Genomic DNA, 19,574 nt, shown 5'->3' with positions numbered 1-19,574 from the left:
GCACCCACATGAGCTGGTATGATCAGAGCAAGTGATCCTTCAAACCCTCTTGGCAGAGATTTTATCAGAGCTGGGCAGGGAACAGGCAGGTCATGAGTCACACCACCATTAACCCTCCCAGCAGTGTTAGGATTTAAGGTGGAAAATTGCAGGTGTTGTAGACCAAGGTTGTGTAACAGGTCAGTCTGCACAGTTGCACTTCAGATACTTCCAACAGGTATCATTGTGAATAGCTCAAGCATGGTGAGGGTGTAAGCACTCCAGAGAAGTGGCTAAAAAGAGAAGCACTACACCTTCATAGTGACAGAAGAGGAGCACCTCACACAAGTATCACTGTGACATACCACAATATTTGCAGCTAAACTTAACTTTCACTGTATGATACCCTGTATCTATATGATATCCCTTACCCTGACAAGGGAAATGTAAGGCAAATGTCTCATCACCTGCAGGGACTGTTTAGCATTGCTCCTCCTGGTCAACAGCAGCACAGAAGAGCTGGATCCAAAGGCACAACACCGAGGCCAGTGTAGTTCCTCACTTGTATAGGTTTTTCTCAGAGCGTTACACCATGTTAGATCACTTCCTCAAGTCCATTTCCCCTCCAGAGCCTGGCACTTCTGCCTGGAACACTGACCTCAGCATCACACAAACATCCTTTCCTCCTCACCCCAGACTGTTCAGCTACATTGAAATATAACCTTGGGCAGCAGACAGGACAGAACCCAGACTCCCTTGCATTCAGATGTTAAAAAGAAGTTTCGTCATCCATAATCCTAGACAGAGAAATGGACATTAAAAACCACATCCACCTCAGCAGTAAGATGTCACTTCTCAGTGAGGCACTGAGCTCTGTATCACAAAGACTGTAGAAGCGCACGCCTGGCCAGGAAAAGGGAAAGACAAGGGTAATCCCCACTGCCTGCAGCCTTCTTCCTCATTTTATTGATCCATCTTCTAACGCCACCTGCTCCTTCTTTCATCTCCTGCATCCTCACAATGAGACCACAAGCAGAGATTGAACTGAGCATGGGAGGCTCTCCACATCCAAGATGACCAAGATTTGCCTCCTCAGGTATTTCTAGATAAAGCAGTACAAAATACAATGCTGTGGCACTGGTTATAATTTACATATTTCAAGAAGAGGCTCACACCACTTGAATCTGAACCAAGCCACAGGGATGTGATATGTCCCGTCCCACCACGCTCCCCATCTGACCTATGAAAGGGTATAAATCTCCCATAGCTGGCTTGTCTTTCAGAGATGGAGGCAGGGTCCAGTCCATCAGGTGTTAGAATTCTGCAAAGCAGAAGCAGCACCAAGCTCCTAATGCCTTACAGATGACGGCAGAGCTCATTTAGTTCTCATTTAGTTCTTAACCTTTTCCTTCATGGCAGCAAGAAACCATCTCAGCTGCTCCGGCACAAAGACCAACCCAAGCTGCCAGGCAAAGCGCGGAGGCAGGAATGGCTGGTAGGAGGACAGGACAGGAGCTGGGGCGTCTTTTCTATCAGAGTTGCACTGACATCCTAAGTGAGCCACAAGTGGGAATGTCACTTCCAGGATAAAGACCTTTCATTATTCAGTGCAGGGATTTTATTTGTCCTTTTAACGGAAAAATCTTGACAAGCATGAACAGGAGCATTCAGATCACAGGGAAACTGTGGCTGGGTTTTTCAATACGTCTTGTGCAACACACTCCAAACTCAAACAGTTTCTTTAATCTGAATTTAGGAACACACTCTTTGTGATCCACGTACTCCGCCCTTCATTATTTATTGTCAGACTGAAGCTAATGCGACAAGAGGTGAACAGGTTCAAGAAGAGCCTCCCTACAATGAACCTCACCGCCGGCACAAGCGGAAAGAATGAAACTCAGCTTCAGGAAAGTGCAGAGTGTGTCATTCTGACTGGATAAGCAGGACTGCATGTGTGCTAAAAACAGACCTGATCTGAAAAAATGCTTCAAAATGTCTTTCAACCAAGCTCTCTCTGCTAACAAGCAAATACCATTCAACATCCTTTTCTTCTTCAAGAAGTCTGCTTGGGTTGCTCACTGGATGTTGGCTTTTCCATCCAATTCAGGGTGGGGTTTGACACCCACTGTTTGCCTTCACAACCTCTCAAGTCTGTCGGGAAGCCCTTGTGGTTGCATAAACCAGGCTCGCTATGATTTTGCAGCTGGCTCATACAGGCAGCAAACAGGAGATGTGGCAACAACACAAAGGAAAAAGATACAGCAAATATTTTCCAAACATTTCTCAAACATTTCCATTATTCTGAGGGCACTACCATTCTGGAATGTCCACAGCCAAGTCAGGAACACACAAACTCACGCTGCAGAAATGGAAGTTTCAAAACTGAGAGTGCGTTCAGAGCGAAACTTGCAAGTTTACAACTACTCATTTTTCAGGATTCTTTCAGTCCTCTTTTACATCCATTGCAATTAAGTCCACCATTCTGGTTTGGAGTAAGCAACAATAAAAAGGGAAAGTAAATCAGATTTGAGCCGTTTGTTTCTGTTATTGCTGTTTTGCTGGAACTAATATAATAAAAAATAGCTCCTCAAGGTTCAAAAGTTTCTTACATTAATTAACAGAGTTACAAAGAAAAGGAATGAAAACAGCACAACTCTTGCCAAGCACCTTATTGGGTTTCACTTAAGCTGTGAGGGAAAGAAGAGAAAGAATAGAGTGGCAGAGGAAAAAAGGAAAACAAATTGAAAGAAACACAAAAATCTGTTTTGATTATCCCATATATAGACTAGCCTCTAAGTTAAATTGACAGAAAATTCAAAAGAATTTGTGGAATATCTCAGAAGGAGATAGAATCTTCTTAGTTAGAGTTTCTTGATGCTTTCAACTTCTTTGTGAGCAGCTTTTGTTGTATTCGCCTCTTCTGTTTGCCAAGAGAGAAGACTGTGAGCTACTCAGCACGTAGGCAGCCTGCTTCCAAATGCCCTGTGTTGCTCAGGCAAACATACTGAGACAGCTTGGAACAGAGATATTCTTGTCGTATCTAAACAGGCATTGTTTGGATAACTGAGGACAAAGCTTTTTCTCTCTACAGAATACTAAGTCTCCAACTTCATTTTTCAGAGACTGCAGAAAAATAAAAGTGAAACAAAATCCTTTTTTTTTTTTCTGCAGACCACAATCCAGGTCTCACAGAATCCAACCACAGCTTTTGACTTCTAGAAACCAGACAGAAATTCAGACTTACCACAACAGTATCTGCAATACTTAACACCCCAAATATTCAGGAGAGCGAAGTAATGCTGTAGAAATGACTCCATTAACAAATGCAGATTATTTAAATTTTATAACCTTCATCTGGTGAAACAGTCTTAGCAAATTATGCCAGTCTACTAGTAACTTTTTCTGACCACCAAATTATTATTTTTTTGTAATGCTGAAAGACACTTCTAGAAAGAATAAGGGTAAAATTGTGCTCATTTCCAGGCAGGATATGTTAGAATAAAGTTTTGAGCAATTTTTTTGTCTTCATTTATCGTAGGTAACACCAGGATCCAATCCTGCCTCTCTTGACCTGTCAGGTCAAATGGGGGGAAACATCTTCCAAAGTCAATAGCAACTGCAGGTCCTGCATCCCTGAGGCCTGGCTTTAATCACACCATTTCTATGCACCAAAAGAAGACAATAAACCAAGGTACCAAATCAGCATGTGCACAGAACAGTAACTTCACCACAAGGAGGCCAAATGGTCTAAAGACACTGGAAAGGAGTAAGCTAAGTGATCAAGCCTCTGTGTAAGGACTACATGCGTCAAGTTGGGCTGCAGAGGACTAGGGTCCCTCATTATTTCCTCTCTCCCCTTCAACATTCTCTGCTGCTCCCATGGTCCCTTGAAAACGCAAGGACAGAATGCTTTAAGGAGTAGGAGGCAAGACCTGCCGGCCACTTCTGGAAGAGCTGTGCCTTCTCACATCATCGGGTAAGAGCCTCCTCTGGGAAATGCAATTTTTATGTTAACTTTATTCCTCCAATGTATTGACTCCATCGATTAATGGCAGCTTTCCTACACTCTGCTTAGTTGTACTGCCAAGTCAGGATCATGCTAGGGGACAAGTAAGTCAAGTCTGTTAGCAAGAGAAAAACGCTGCACAGAAACCAAAACTCAGCAGAGCCACACCATGGGTACTGTGGCAAAATTCAAAGCAGCCACAGATTTTTTTCTTTTTCTTCAGGTGGGCAATTCTGCTCCTCCAGCTTTCTCTCGTATATCTCTGATGCTCTCCAGGTCTGTAGCCAGAAGGAATGGGAAGTAAACTCTCTTTGCCCTGAACGCTCATACCTGATTAGGAGCTGAAAAAAGATACTTGCTCTGCCTGCCCTGCTATCCCTTCTTTCATTCCTCATGTTTCTGTCCAGATGCATCCCTATTTATTGCTTGCTTCTTGCATTCTTCCTCCCAATTCCAAAGAATTGCCATTTCCAGGAATACCTTTCTGTGTACTGCCATTAAGGGCTGAGCTTCTTGTTTTAACTGTTTGGTTTTTTGTTCATCTATTTGAATTTTCCTCTCATTTTCTAGCCTGAGAAGTTCAGCTTGTCCTATAGGTGAGCGCTCCTCAGTTCTGACCTGCGAATAACACTGCAATTTTCAAAACACTTTCAATAAATGACTTCATTTTCTCTTAATCTAAAAATGTACTGATGCAATTTCAAGCTTGTTGCAAACCAATGAGCTAGTTTGCAGAAGGGTGCTAGCACTTCCTCTGACAAAGGCAGCTCTGCTAAACTTTGCTAACCTTCTTTTTACAATCTTGTGCCAAAAGGCTCTCTTGGGAAGTCTCCAGCAAAACTGGAGGCATTCTCAAAATACGTCCTAAACCAAATCCTAATCTTTTATGAGTGAGGAACTGAGCATACAGAGACAAAGCTACTCTACTACAGCCACAAAGTAGATCTGTGTCAGAAGGGAGCAGAAAATGGCAGTAACTGGGAAGCAGAGAGGGAAGATTTAGCACAGTCCTACTGTGCAAGTTTTGGTGCTAAAAGATGTTGTGAAAGGCTCCAAACTTATTCAATTTGGTGAAGTATCTGTTCTTAAACACTAGATACAGCCAAAGCTGGATATCTGCACAGCTCAGCTACCCTGAAACTCCCTATCTCCCACAGCTGACTGGTAACTTGGCCATTGATTCCTAGTTATGGATGCTGACTGCTGCTTCCACCTTCTACTGCCCTTTGTCCTCCTGTCTATACTGTTGGGTCAGGCTGTCCATAGCATCAACATGCACAAAGTAAAATGAGATGGTGTCAGAGATTTTATTTACTCTCCCTTTGCTACTGCAGGGTCCTCAGGCTTCTTTACAAAGCTCCTTTGGTTTCCATTTCTCCCTTTGAGAGACTGCTCCAGAATCTCACTCCTCTAGAGGTCGAAAATCTAATTTCCAGGCTAAGTTTATTAATAGCAAATTTGTACCAATTTGTTCTTGTGCCAGCATTGATCTTTATAATAAAGACCTTTTCTTCCCCTCTCGTATTTACTTTGCAATGAAGTGTTTACAGAGAGACATCACATTCCTCTCCCAGTCTTTGTTTTGCTAGGCAAAACAAACTCATCTCTTTTCGTTTTCTCTCATCCGCTAAGCTTTCTGTCCCTTACTCATCCTCCCAGCCCCGTTCTGCACCTGCTCCTGTGCGAGTACATTGTTCTGACAGAACCGTACACAGTGTTCTTGGCACACTCTTGCATCTTGGTTTTAAACCTCCCTATTTGTAGCAGGACTGTCTCCCTGAAACTATTCTACAACATCAGCCCTCACTTCTCCACCATATGTTCCTGTCACTGTCTAAGTTCCTCTGCTGCCTCCAGCAGCCTCAGCACTCGGCTCACTCCCTGCGCTCCCCCAGCACCTCGTGCACATCACCCCACGCTGGACGAGGACACGCAGGGCCTGAAGCTGGTGCTGGCACTCAGTCCCGTGCTGCCCATGCTTCCATGGGGCTCTCCCCTACTCGCTGCAGGTACCAGTCGTGCTGCCCTGCTCAACTTTAAAACAAGTTTTGGTTCTAAAAGATGCTGTGGAAAGGGTCTAAACTTAGTCTATTTGGTGAAGTCTCTGTTTTTAAACAAACCCTCACAGAAGATTCCCCCAGTCCCATGCCTCCTGGGCCTCATTTCTTCGTTGGAAGACTCTTCTGATCAGCACTGGCTTTCAACTCTGGATCTTCTATGGCTCAGTCAGTGGTGACAGGACAAAGCCTCCCTTAGGCCCTCAAATCTAACACCTCTGTCCTACTCAGAAGTACATAGTCCTTACCTGGACTCTACAAGTTCTAAAATGCAGCCGAACAATCCTTCAGAATGGCCAGATACATCCCCTCAGCTTTCCCTGATGCCATGAACAACAGGAACATCTGTTTCTTAACACAGGCTTCCCTGCTAATGAATCACCAGTTCCCTGCATACAGGCAAAATTCCTGCTGACTTCATTACAATGGGGTTTCCCTGTACCTCCTAGTGTCACACATGCAGCTTTGATGTCTCCAAGATTACAGCCTTTTGCCTGGCCTTTCAAAGATCCACTTTCAGTGTAAACCCACACAGGGCAAAAATGGCATACAACAGATCGTTTAGGAACAAGTAAAGGCATTTTTAGACTTGCATAATGAATCAATCTGGCCGCAGCTAAACCCAGATCTTAGCCTAGGGAATAAAGAATTCTTCTGTCTTCCAGCCCTCAATCTAATTCTGTGAACTGGGGCAAGTGGGGACATCTGTTGTCTTGTGGAAATAAAATTCAGAGGAGCACACCCATGGGAACTTGTCCAGTGCTATTTTAGTGGCACAGTTCCAGAGACTGCCTGCAGACCCTTTCTTTACTCATGCACTGCTCCCAGATCCTTGTGGTAATAACAGCCTTAAGGCTGCACAGGATAAATCAGTTCATGACATCTGCTTGTTTTATAGAAACCCAAAAACTCTCACTCATCTTTTTATCGCTGGATTTGCAACAAAGCTGTCAGCATTTTTATTTCTGACTTCTGGAGAGCTGAGCTCTGCCTGTTAGGTAAGAGTTTCTTTCACTCATACTGTTAAGAAAGTCTTTACTCACCCTAGTGGGGCAAAAATGGCAGCTATGTTTCGCTAAGGGCAGGCCAGTTTCGCAGCACACTGCTGACACACACTTCTCTGCTGGGCTACTTCACATCTTGAAACATCTTATTGATGCCACTTGTGTCCCAACTCCAATGAAAATATCCCACTTACAAACCCCACTACAGTCCTGCTCCTCCACTGAGGATGCTATTCCCAAATTGAACGTTTGCTTAAAACACAGCAAACTGTTTCTACTGTAGCGGTTTGTTTTCTTTTAACTAGATGGTGTAATAGCTGCATGGATTTAATTTAAAACAGATAAACTCTTCACCTGTGCTGTGAGCCACACTGGAATTTGGTTCCCCAAACTGTCATTTCCCACCAGTGTCTGCAGTGATGACTGGGGTGTATTAGAAGGGGGGTGGTCAGTAGGTTGAGAGAGATTCTCCTTCCCCTCTACTCTGCCCTGGTGATACCACATCTGGAATATTGTGTCCAGTTCTGGGCCCCTCAGTTCCAGAAGGACAGGGAACTGCTGGAGAGAGTCCAGCGCAGAGAAACAAAGATGATCAAGGGAGTGGAGCATCTCCCTTATGAGGAAAGGCTGAGGGAGCTGGGGCTCTTTAGCTTGGAGAAGAGGAGACTGAGGGGTGACCGCATTAATGTTTACAGATATATAACAGGTGAGTGTCACGAGGATGGAGTCAGGCTCTTCTTGGTGACAACCAGTGATAGGACAAGGGGTAATGGGTGCAAACTGGAACACAAAAGGTTCCACTTAAATTTGAGATGGAACTTCTTCTCAGTGAGGGTGACAGACACTGGCCCAGGCTGCCCAGGGAGGTTGTGGAGTCTCCTTCTCTGCAGACATTCAAACCCGCCTGGACACCTTCCTGTGTAACCTCATCTGGGTGTTCCTGCTCCCGCGGGGAGATTGGACTGGATGAGCTTTCCAGGTTCCTTCCAATCCCTAACATTCCATGATTCTGTGATGCTAAGGAGCATAACAAAGAGAGCCTTCGCTGGGACAGAAAGACAGCTGGTAGAAAAGCACCACCCAACCATCCTCTTAGGAAGAACTTCTTCTAAGAACGGAGGGGTTTTTTTAATTTGCTTTGGGAGAACATTGATTTTGAGAAAGGTTTCCGCCAAAGCTACTTGGAACAGCTTTGTTTCTGGCAGTCCAGAAGCTCTATTTCAGAGTTTCCAAATTGTACATACTTTATCTCATAGGTTTTTATCCTACATGCATTGTTATTACCTTGCCCTAACATGACAGAAGGAGTGAAGTATTCTATTATTTTTTAGATCATTACGATGAACCGCTACTTACTACAGAATGAAATGTTACCTGCTTTTCTAGATGAAGATGTTCCTGGGTGTTATAACGGCAGTGCCAGACTGTCATTACTTTGCAAACAAGGGACTTCTTGTTCTAGAGAATAAGATGTTTCAGTCATATTAAGCAGCAGCTGTTCTTATCGATTTAAAAAAAAAAAAAGAGGTAACTAACTACTGTGTTTTGTTATACAATATACATATTGTGGCCTACTACTGGTCTCTATTTGGCAAATCAGCAGTCAGTATAAGCAGTACAACAACTTAAAATGGATATAACTAAAAAAAATATTCAGCAGTTCCAGAGGAAAACACTTCTAAACCCCAAAATCTGGGACACAGTGTCCTCACAGGAAATTTGAAAAATAAATTACTTAATTCTGATTAAAGAGAGGGAAAAAAAGCCTTACAGTATCAGAACTTCCCAGGAAACGGCAATTCTGAGTTAGGCTAATGCACATTAATTCTGAGAAGCCTGAGCAGGATTTTTTGCTAGGGCCAAAGTCCAAGAGGATCAGCATGGAGGAAATTCTGCAGGGATCCACAGCACAACAATGAGGTTAGGGGAGGTCAGGCACAGCTGGGTGTGAGAGCACTCCAGCGCTGAGCAGTGGTTTGGAGGAGTAAGTCCCTCCCAGATTGGAAGAGCAAGGAAAAAGGGGGTTGTCTTCCCTCTCCTGCCCACAGTCTGCAGAAAAGCAGTAGGTCAGACCTCGAGCGGAAGACGTGTCTGCAGCCCATGCTTCAGGCTCTCCCGGCAGGCACCCCCATGCTTTCTAGAGGGTGCTCTGGGAAAGGCACCGTCACCAGTGGATGGTGCCTCCCAGCCCCCTCTTGCTTTTCCAGACTCTGCCTTAGCAGGGGAGGGGGGCACCGAGCACCAACTGCTGCAAAGATGGGACTTCACACAGTTATTTTGTGATCAGGACACTGACAATAGGCTACAGAACACTCCTCCAGATGCATCCATCTTTTAATTTTCATGCTCATGACTTACCTTGGCCTTAATCCTGGCCCTACTAATTAACAAAGTTACTTAATTATCACATTAAATACTTAATTTAATACTTGACTAATTTCATTAAATTATCCAGCTTTCACAAGCTACAAAGGCCACTTCTCCAAACACAAAATTTTCAGTCTTGAAGTATTTATGCCCCTTTTTTTTCCCACATAGGCAATGACGAATGGAAAGGCCAAATAAATTAATAGCTAACTAACTCCATACTCTTGGCTTTACTGCTGTTAGTAGGGCACACAATCAAGCCCTGAAGCAGAACAGATGATGCATTTGCTGGGCTTACAGAACCTACCATGGAGTTTATTGCACAGTTCGGATCTGCATCATGTGTGTGTGCATGTTGCTGAGGTGGAAAAATCATGATGCTGAACAAAGAGCTGCTGTCTGCTGACACAAATGAGACAAAAAACTCACTGACCTTGAAGTTAAAAGTACAAAATCTACTTTCAGCCTGAGCGCCCACTGCCCATACACATTAAATGAAGAAGCTTTGTCTGAGCAAAGTATGATCTTAATCTGCTCTTCTCAAGCAAAAAGAGCACATGCCAGCACCATGACTCCCACTCCAGCAAACTCCATCAGCAGGAAAATCACATGAAGGACAATGCAAGACCAAACTGCCTTTTAGATTAGGAATTTTCTGTCACAAGCTTAATCCAATTTATCTAGCATAAAGAAATTTATTAATGCAAGCCAACAATATTGGCAGGGGGAGAGTTACACAAGATGCTGGCAGGGGAAGAGAGTACTGAAAGCTTAGAGGGAGATGGAGCAACCTGTGAGAAAAGCTTTTAAGCACTTCAGCAATACAAGCACACCACAAACTGCAAAGGTTCAGAGGAAGGACTCCAGAGAAGCAGCAAGCTCAGAGTCAAAAGGGATGGTGAGAAAGTCACACCCAGCTAAGTGGCAGAGCAACATGGAAAATGAGAAAAGGTGTATCAGTTCAACAGCCTCCAGTCCCTGGAAAGGCTTAAATCAATGACTGGATGCTTGTTTCACAGAACACAAATACCACATATCACCAGGTGAGTCAACTTCAACCCAAGTGGAGTGAGTGGGATGACTCCTCTGAGGTCAACTGAGTTGTAACAGCTTACTCTGGATTTACAGCTGGAACATCAAAGCACTACGCAAACCTAAGTAATTAATCATTACCCAAATGCCAGACCAGGAATTTTGTAATAATTCAAGCCTTTTTCAACAACCCAAGCAACTGTGTTCACATTCTAGACAGTCTTGGATGAAAATTTCAGATAAACATGAGCATTTTGATGGCAGAAGCCACTGTTCTACCTGCATTGCTGGGTACTGCACCAGGGACCGTGCTATCTAAGCGATGGGCACACCCCACTGTGTGCATGCTATAGCACGTATACAAAACACAGGAGACAAGCTAAACATCAAGAAAGGAAGAAGCAGCAGGTGAGGAGCTAAAACTACAGGCAGCAGCTAGCATGAACTGGAAATCAAAATCTCCCGTGTAAGAACTGCTGAAGACATCTCACTAGAAGCAGAGTTCTGCCTCCCATACACTTGTACCTGACTGTGCAAGTGGCATGTACAGAAACTCAGGAAAGTGGCATCTTTGCGACACACTCTGAGCAGCACTCTGCTCTCCATCAACCAGGCTCCTCGGAGTCCTGTGCTCTGTCCACTGGTGCTTGCCCATCAGCCATCCACCCTGGAGAAGGGACTCAGTTCACTCTCTGAAGTACAGTTTGCCCCCTATATACAACTTGTACCTTATGGAGACTCAGCCCCACACTTGTACTTATCATTTCGGAGCAGCAAAGCAGGAATGTGGCAGCACAGGCCATCCTTCCTAAAATCCTAGCTTCGTTTTAACACACCCTTTCTCAAGAACTCTTCTTCCCCGAATGAATTTCATGTAATGGTTTCTTCACCACTCCCTTCCTCCTCCACTACATATATCATTTGTGTACATCCAGGTCCTGCAGTGATTAGTAATGGCTGTATCAACAACACAAACTGTGAAAACTACCCTCATGTCACATCTTGAGACTGAGGCTCTCAAAACTGAACATTTCTCTGGTCACACTCTCCCATTCTTTATTCATGCAAAGAAGAAGGAATAAAAATAACTGCTTCCTACTCTAGAGGCACTATCAGCCTGCCAAGTGACAGCTGGGATGGCAACGTGATTCAAAGAACCAGTAAAGGGAGAAATAAGTACAGCTAGAGCTAGGTTGCCAGAACAGCCATGAAGAGCATTTGAGCTCTTCCTGTGACTCTACCGTGGTTCTTCCTTTGCTGTGCCTCTGTTTCTTGCCATGCCTCTTGTTCCCAGATATTTAGATGCCAAATTCTTCTTTGCCATGCTGCAAATTCCAGTCTGGGAGCTGAGAATCCCTGCAATGTCTCCTGATGCTCACTGCCAAGGACAGGATGATCTCAGAACATCCTGGCTGTCACAAGATAAAAGATGAAGCCTGAGACTACTTATGTAGCCCTTCAAAGCAAGCTGAACCCAGAGCAAATATTTAATGGAGACAAGGCCTCTTCCTCCCCAGGCAGCAGTTTGTTCATACATGGTTGTTCTAAGGCCTTTGATTCTGTGGTAACCTTGCTCACATAGCCATGGTTATCATCATAACACTGACAGGGGAGCTGCAACTGAAATGGCACATTGATGCCCACTCTACCTAAAATGCTAGGATGAGCACACAAGACACAGCAGAGTCACCACTCAACTTTGCTGGTGATGGGAAAAGGTGAAGCAGCTAGAAGCTGCCACTTAAACAAAGCTACAGTTCTGACATCAACCACATGAAGGATACTAACCATGAAGATCACAACATCCGGCAGCATTTCTCTCCACCTGTGTGCAACAGCAACATATTTGATGCTCATGTACTGTAAAAGTGCCAGTTGCTTTTGTGAACAGGACGCACTTCGTCAGCACTCTGCAGCAGGCTGCTTTGTCTGCAAGTCATGTTCTCATCATGGCACTTGCTGTAGAAAAACTAGCACTGGTACTTTGGCTTACCCCCACATCCTTTGGTTTTGCACTGGCAGCACTGGAAATCAGCAAAGCAAATACTGCAAAAGGGTGTTCTGGCCTGTCACCAAGCAGCAGACGATTTCATAAAAGTTGGCTCATTCTTTGGTCTTTCTGGACTATCCCAGGCCGGAGGGTAAGTCTTGGGATCGTGTCAGATGCACACTTTGAAACCTGGGCACGTTAGCCTAAGCCCATGTGGCACAACAAGGAGGTGGCTGACTGCAAGGCAGGAGAAACCTGAGTACAGGTCTGATTCTGCAACTGGGGCACATTTCAGAAGGCTACAGTAACTTTTGCTACCTGTCCCAATTGCAAGAGCTGAATGCAGAGCAGGCTCTGGCCATGACGGGAGAACGTAAATAGTCTCCTGCATTCACTGGGGACTGTAGGGACCATGCTGAGATTTGCAAGCAGCTGCCAGGCAGACAAAACAGAGTACTGTGACATGACCCTCCACAGGAAGGAACATCTAAAACTTCTGACACTTAAAGCATATCAACACATCTATGGAAGAGGCAATAGGCTGGAAACCGGATAAAGTGTCTCTTGGTATCTCGTCATCATCTTGACTGTGACAGAGAAGCCTCCTCTCACTGCTTGTTTGGCCCTCTGTATGCAATCCAGAGTAGAAATATAGTTTATTAAAGCTTAAATACAGCTTTTAAAACTTCCCCAGACAGACAGAATGTTATTGCAAGTTTTAGTTTGGTCTTCACTGCTTGGGAAATGACTCCTCTCCTGTAATAAGAAGAGCTATAGCAGCTGTTTTTCCAGCCACCATAGGCATGAGTATCACCTGGCACACATGTGCAGCACACTACCCTGCAGCACCCCGGCCCTCTTTACATCTTGCAGGCAGGGAGGGAAGGATGTGCAAGCAGCCTACAGGAACAACACCATGTGTTATTCCCCTCAGAAATTAAGACTGTGAGGAAACACAGGAACAGACTTCCACATGAAAGTAGCTCTAAGGAGAGAGCTAGCTGTTCTCCACCTCAGGACAGGAGAAATACTCAGCTTTAATGGCAGCAAGGAAGACTAGGTACAAAGCACAACTTTCTAGCAGGAAGAACAACAAAGCACCAGAACAGATTGCATGTGAAAGGCCTTGGAGGCCTTTTAAATCAGGTTGGGCAAACATTTGTCAGGAATGATGTAAGCCAAGTTGATTCCTACTTGGACAGGGCAATGGGGCTAGATGACTGTCAAACTCTCTTCCAGGCCATTTTGATCTATGGCCCTGCATCAAGGAACTGAATGCTGGCCAGGAATCCACACCCATTCAGTCACCCGGGTCCCCAGAGATCTCTGTGTCACCCAAGTGGAGTCACTCTCTGTTCCTCACCTGGAAGAGAGTCTCACCTCTACAAAAGCACAGGCTTGGCTGAGAACACTGTGAAGACAAACACATTTCTTTGATTCTCTAAGGTCCTGGATAAAGTCCCTTTCACCCCACATCTTGGGTGGGAGACTGAAAACACAGGTGGTACTTGCATTTCAGGGTACTTATACGGAAATTACACCAGAACAAGAATCATACTCTCTGTCCTCTGGGATACTAGACACTGTCCAAAATCATGGATTAATACAGGCTTCAGGGTTCCATTAACAGTATGAGGTGCCAACCTAGTCCTGTATCACAGCTGTGAGGTCCCCTTCCAGCTCCTCTGCACGATCCCCACACTGAAGCTCTTTCACTGGCGCAGGGACAGAGGTCAAAGCCCCTTCACAGCCCAGTCGACACCGAAGCCCTTTGTTGACCCCAGCTCTCTCCCTGGGGCACTGCACCTTGCCATGGTCCCCACAGAGCGGGAAGCCTCAGCCAGGACTGGTCTCCAGCACAGACACAGCTAAGCTGAGCCCACAGCACCATCTGCAGGGCTCTGCCAAAGCCTGAGCTTTTAGCAGCTCCTCCTCAGGGAAGGCTGGTGTTATCCTAGTAGAGACCTCACAACTTGTAATTCTCCAAAACACAGCACACACAAGCACACTCTTCAGAGTCCTGGACGAAAACAAAGCCCCTCTCTGAAAGCATCACTTCAGGAAACCACCATTTTGATACAGTTCCAAAGGCCCAGTAAGTTACCAGAAAATCAAATGTACGCCAGATACTGGATTATGTAAAATGCCAACTGAAGCATCAGCCTTCTGTGGCTTCAGGGAGCAGCGATGCCGCTGCAGAGAGCTCATGTGCACAGAGTATAGCTGGATCCGCTGAGCCTCCTGCCCACAGGCAGCACACACAACACAGACACAGCCCAGTGCTGCAAGGGCGCTGTGAGCGCCTCATTCCCTAAAGCCATCACCTCCAAAAAGCTCTGCAGTGCATCTGTACCAAAACGAGCCTGGGCCAATGTGCGTAAAGCACTGAAGAACACGTTGTACTGCACCAGCACATTTCCTCAGATGTGAGTCTGACAAATAAATCCAGTCTCTTGGGAGAAAAAACAATTTTTCTCCATTCTTGTCTTTATGAGAAGGTCAACAGCACCATGTGCTTTTTCTGAGACACATAACCATTCCACAGCACAAACCCAGAGAAATGCAAGCATTTTTATTATCACTTTGGCTATAAATAGATGACTTCAACACCTGTCCTACTGGATTAGACCAAAAGCTTGTCTAACAGAGAAGGTGTCCTGCTCTGACAAGTGATTGATTGGTTGATGCTTCTGAGAAAAGGCACTCTGCTTTCTGCAGCCCTGCCACCAGTGCTCTCAGAGGGACAGCTCACTCCAGCCTGCTGCAGGGAATCAGCCTACCCATTGAAGAATGCAATGTGATGTTATTTAACACCCTCATAAGGCAGCAAACTATGCAGCTTTTAAAGTATCCTGCAGAACCAAGCTGTGTGTGTTGCTCTGTTTCATAAACACTGCCAACACCCAGAGAAAATCTGTGAAATCTGTTTAAACATTAAATTTAAACAAATAAGTCCGACAAATGGAACTTTAAAAGAGACTCTAAACTATTATTTAAAAAGAAAAAACAACACACAAACAAAACATCACCTATTTGACTACAATTTGTACTCAGGGTCCTAGCAGGCAAAACTGCCAGAGATCAGCTCTGCTGGAACTTTATTTCCAGACCTGGGATCAAATGCACTTCAACCAAACTTAAAATCTCTTCTTCCCTAGGTTTCCTCTACTGTTTTTACCCAGGGCAGGTACTGAAGCCCAGGGGAAGCTCATAACTTCAAGTAAAGGGTGTATAGGACATGACAAACTACTCGGGTGCGTAGAGCAGTGGGGAGGATAAATGCATGGCTGCGTGGTACAACAGGGTAAAGAGCCAGTCTGTGAGCAGAGCTGTAACAGCCTAGAAGGTGAAGAGAGGATCCATCTAGAGATCTGAGCACTGGTACACCAAAGTAGCTCAGGTATCTGTGGAAAAGCAGGGCCAATGTTCAGGAGTTAAAGAGTGAGGAGTGTGAATGCAGGAGAGGTAGAGGAGAAAGGGACAAGATGTATCAGTGCTCATGTAAAGCCCTCAGAATCTGCTGCAGCCTTCCAAATAGATGCAGTTTGCTGATGCAGCTTCTACCTCATGTTCTGCCTGTGTGCTCCCAGTTCAGCCTGAACAGAGAGTCTGTCACTGCCTGGACACCTCCACCCCTACCTGAGTGCTCACCTCCACCAGCCCAGCAAGTGCTTCCATTCAGACTTGTACACCAGATCCCTTCCCTTCCCTTTCCCTTTCTTCACTAGCTATGGTCAGGAAGGGAACTTGCAACACTGGAAACAACAGCAACAAGAAGAAGCAGAATGAATTTAATCCTTCCATTATTTATAATATCATGATGGTGACTGTCCATTTCGGGGACCTCTCTCAGAAGCAGCCCTACTCTGAGTCATCCTTCCCAAAGAAACAGACCTCAGCTACTCCCACAGCTGTTAAGAGTCTGGGTCCTATTCCAAACTTAGTCTGCTGTCAAATCTTGTTCAAGTAACTTCAGCTCCCGCTTTTCAACTTCTCAGTCTGCAAAACTGGAGTAGCGATTCTGACGCCTTTGTAAAGTCTTGCATTTAAATGCCTTACATGGAAGTCAGGCATTTCTAGTGCTATCAGAAGCAATGTGAGAACGCCAGATGTTTATTCAGGCCTGCTAGCATGTTTGAGAAGTTAACTGCACAACAATTCTTGTAAGGACACTGATCTGAAGCACTATCTTTATTACAGTGTTTTCGTTGTTTCTCGAAGCACCCACAAAGTATCAGGTGCTGTAGATTTATATGGTGCATCACATGCACTGATCCTTCAATGACATCTCACTCAGCAGGACTGGGGAACAAAGGATGTGTTGCTGTTGGAGATCTATTCTGGAGCACCAGGATCTTGGAGCAGAACTGAATTTGAAATGTGCAGGTTAGTTATGTCCCATTATACCTGCAAATCCATGTGTCAATATAAGACAGAGTTTGTATTTATCACATTCTCTATAAATTCATCTCAAGGTAAAAAACAAAACAAAACAACAAACAAACAAACAAAAAAACCAAACAAACAAAAAACCAAAAACCAAGCTAAATTCCTTCTAGGTCAAACAGTTGAACTTATATGTTGAGAAGCTGTACTTTTAATGTATTTCTTTGAAATCTGCCATCACGGCAACGAGGTATCTGGAGCTGTGAACTCTTCCATATTGGGTCCTGAGATCAATGAGTCACTTTAGCAGAACAAACTAAAAACTTGCATGTAGTTCTCTGAAGAAGGTGAAACACTTCTACATGCTCTGTCAAACTTCTGTCTCTCTGGATTAAGTCTGTATCAGGAACTGGAGGCTCTACCACTGCACGGACAGTCCAACGCACTAGGGATTGAAGTAAAGATCTCTTCTGGCATGCTGAGTTTTCAACAAGCAGTTCAGCAGGGCTCACTGGCAAAAAGCGTACTGCAAGAAGAGATATTTCTGGTACTGTTGTCATCTGCTTTGTTTTTGGATGTGCAGAAACCTAGGCCTGTGGGAAAAAGAATGACCAGAGCTTTAAGGTCTTGCTAGGGAGAACATGCCTCTACCTCCATCCTATTATATAAAAGCAGCAATTTTCCAGTGCTGATAATCTCACCAGAGCTAGTCACCCCATCAGAAATGCTCATCTGCATCAGAATTTCCAACTTGGAAACACTTGCCAGGCTATTTCAGGATATATGAAGGTTGAGATACTTGAAGGAAGCCCCTATTTTGTTAAAGATTGGCTTCAGTTGTGGACTTTTTCTGGCTGAGTTCATTCAACACACTAGAGTGCAGGGACATAATCTTCTAAGGACACAGAGATACATCTGAAGCAAAACTCTGAAGGTAAAAAAAGACTTACTTGCCACAGAAGTCCTTGTGAATGGCACGAAGCACAAGTAGTAAGTTGGGGTGTGCCTGTAGCCAGTTTTCCACCATATCTGGGTGTCTGTGATCAACTTCCAGAAACACACTCCTGAAAGGACACGTTTGGGAGTAAGAAGTGGGGAGATGCACACACGTTTAGGTTGCTTATAAAAATTAAGGTCTTTCTTTCTGGGTGACTCCTATCAGTGCAGGAAATGAGAAGATGAGCAAACACACTGCAATGCACCAATCCTAAACCAGATCATTGCTGTTCATGCAGATCCCAACTCCCTCCTTCAGATCGAGAAAGAGTTGATACTGGGGGATATAGGTACTCCTCTGTGTGAGCAGTTAAACCCTGTATCAAGATCTAAGGATCACTTTTGAACCCCACGCAGAGATATCACCAGCTCTGTCTTTCTGAGGCCACCAAAGATGTAATGCCAGAATGCAGTTTTATGATACAAATGCATGAAATGGACTGACAGCATGAAATTCCTCTTTGCATAAGCAGGGTGACAGTAAGTCCCAGTAGTGACAGTCATAAAGTACAAGTTAGTACACACATTTTCCCATAGTAAATACCTCCATAAATCAGTTACGAAAACACCACCAGCATTCAGACCTACACAGAGGAGTGTAGAAAGCAGAGTGCAGAGGTAAGGGAACTAATCAGACAACCTCAGCGGACCAGGACTCGGGCTGGACACTGCAGGGCTATTTCCATCTGCTGCAGCCAGGCTGTGTGACACCGGCCCATTTCTGAGCCTCCACTGCTGTGACAAGGCAGAACCAGCCCAGCTTACAGGCACATGGAGACGATGCGACTGGTTACAGCCTGTGACAACGCAGCACAATACAAGTTTAACAACCAAAGAACAGAGGACAAGCCCCAACCATACGTTCTCCTGAGAATTCCTAAAACAACCCACACTGAATAAATTTACCAAACTAACTACAAGGGTGTGGCTCTCATTCCTGACCTTAAAAAACTTCCACTCCTCAAGGGGGGCTCCACCTTATAAAAGAAACAAAAAGGGAAGGAAAAAAAATAACCCTAACAACCAACCCATGGGACCAACCTCTGTTGCTGGGAAGTTCTGAAGAGCATCTTCTGCTCTTGTGGTCACGTGAAGCATGAGGAACATTCCTGTTCCTCATTTCAAAAGAGCAGATCTTCAATGACCTTTCTTATGCTGGTAAAATGCCAGGAATTTTCAACAGGATATGTGAATGCCCTGGCACAAGAGACTCTTGGGTATAATCATGTTGATTTTTAAGCACAAAATGGATCCCACATGACAGAGAATAGGAACAATCAATCTTGAGTATTAACCATGGAGAAATCTAACATTTAGAAACTACCCCTGGCTGATCATCTTCCTCTTGGGATATTCTGCATTGTATCCTGGCAAAATAAACAAGTTTCCCCTAATTAAAGGGTGGGAGAGAAGTAGAGATCTATATCCATTCTCACAGAGCAATATATTGCTTCTCCTTCAGTTATTCTGCTTTAAAAGCTTCCTTTTTTTCTTTCTCTGTCTTTCTCTGCTGTTCTCTTTCATGTTCTTTTGTTGCTTCAACCTTTAAAGATTCTCCACTAATGACTATGAAACACCACCACTGGTCAAGGAAGGCTCATATCCCTTTATTAACCAATTTCAAGCTAATTTTGCTTATATACATGACATTTTTTAAACTGCTATTTTTAGATGTTTTGGGGGGACATTTTTGCAACCATTTTTCCATAGTACGTTCCTGCATAAAAATAAAACATGTTATAGAAGTGAATGGAGAA

General features: G+C 44.5%; 1 protein-coding gene across 16 annotated transcripts in view; it reads right to left on the bottom strand.

Annotated features, from left to right (window-relative positions):
• Nucleotides 1–15,399: 15,399 nt before the first annotated feature.
• The window catches only part of HEMK1 (HemK methyltransferase 1, mitochondrial release factors N(5)-glutamine), a 29,543-nt gene continuing 25,368 nt past the window's right edge, over nt 15,400–19,574 (bottom strand). For 13 of the 16 annotated variants that reach the window (XM_065846032.2, XM_065846038.2, XM_065846036.2 and 10 more), the window contains 2 exons: nt 17,772–17,885; nt 15,400–17,414 (listed from right to left, as the gene is read on the bottom strand). In XM_065846032.2, coding sequence (XP_065702104.1) covers nt 17,378–17,414; nt 17,772–17,885 — 151 coding nt within the window. In that variant the 3' untranslated portion in view covers nt 15,400–17,377. Of the gene's footprint in view, nt 17,415–17,771; nt 17,886–17,917; nt 18,615–19,574 lie in introns of those variants that run through there. The other 3 variants (XR_011740721.1, XR_011740722.1, XM_071813117.1) reach the window with 3 other exon arrangements.

Source organism: Patagioenas fasciata, chromosome 10, assembly GCF_037038585.1.
Source record: "Patagioenas fasciata isolate bPatFas1 chromosome 10, bPatFas1.hap1, whole genome shotgun sequence".
In the NCBI taxonomy this organism is placed as follows: domain Eukaryota; kingdom Metazoa; phylum Chordata; class Aves; order Columbiformes; family Columbidae; genus Patagioenas; species Patagioenas fasciata.
This window is presented reverse-complemented; position numbering and strand designations above follow the sequence as displayed.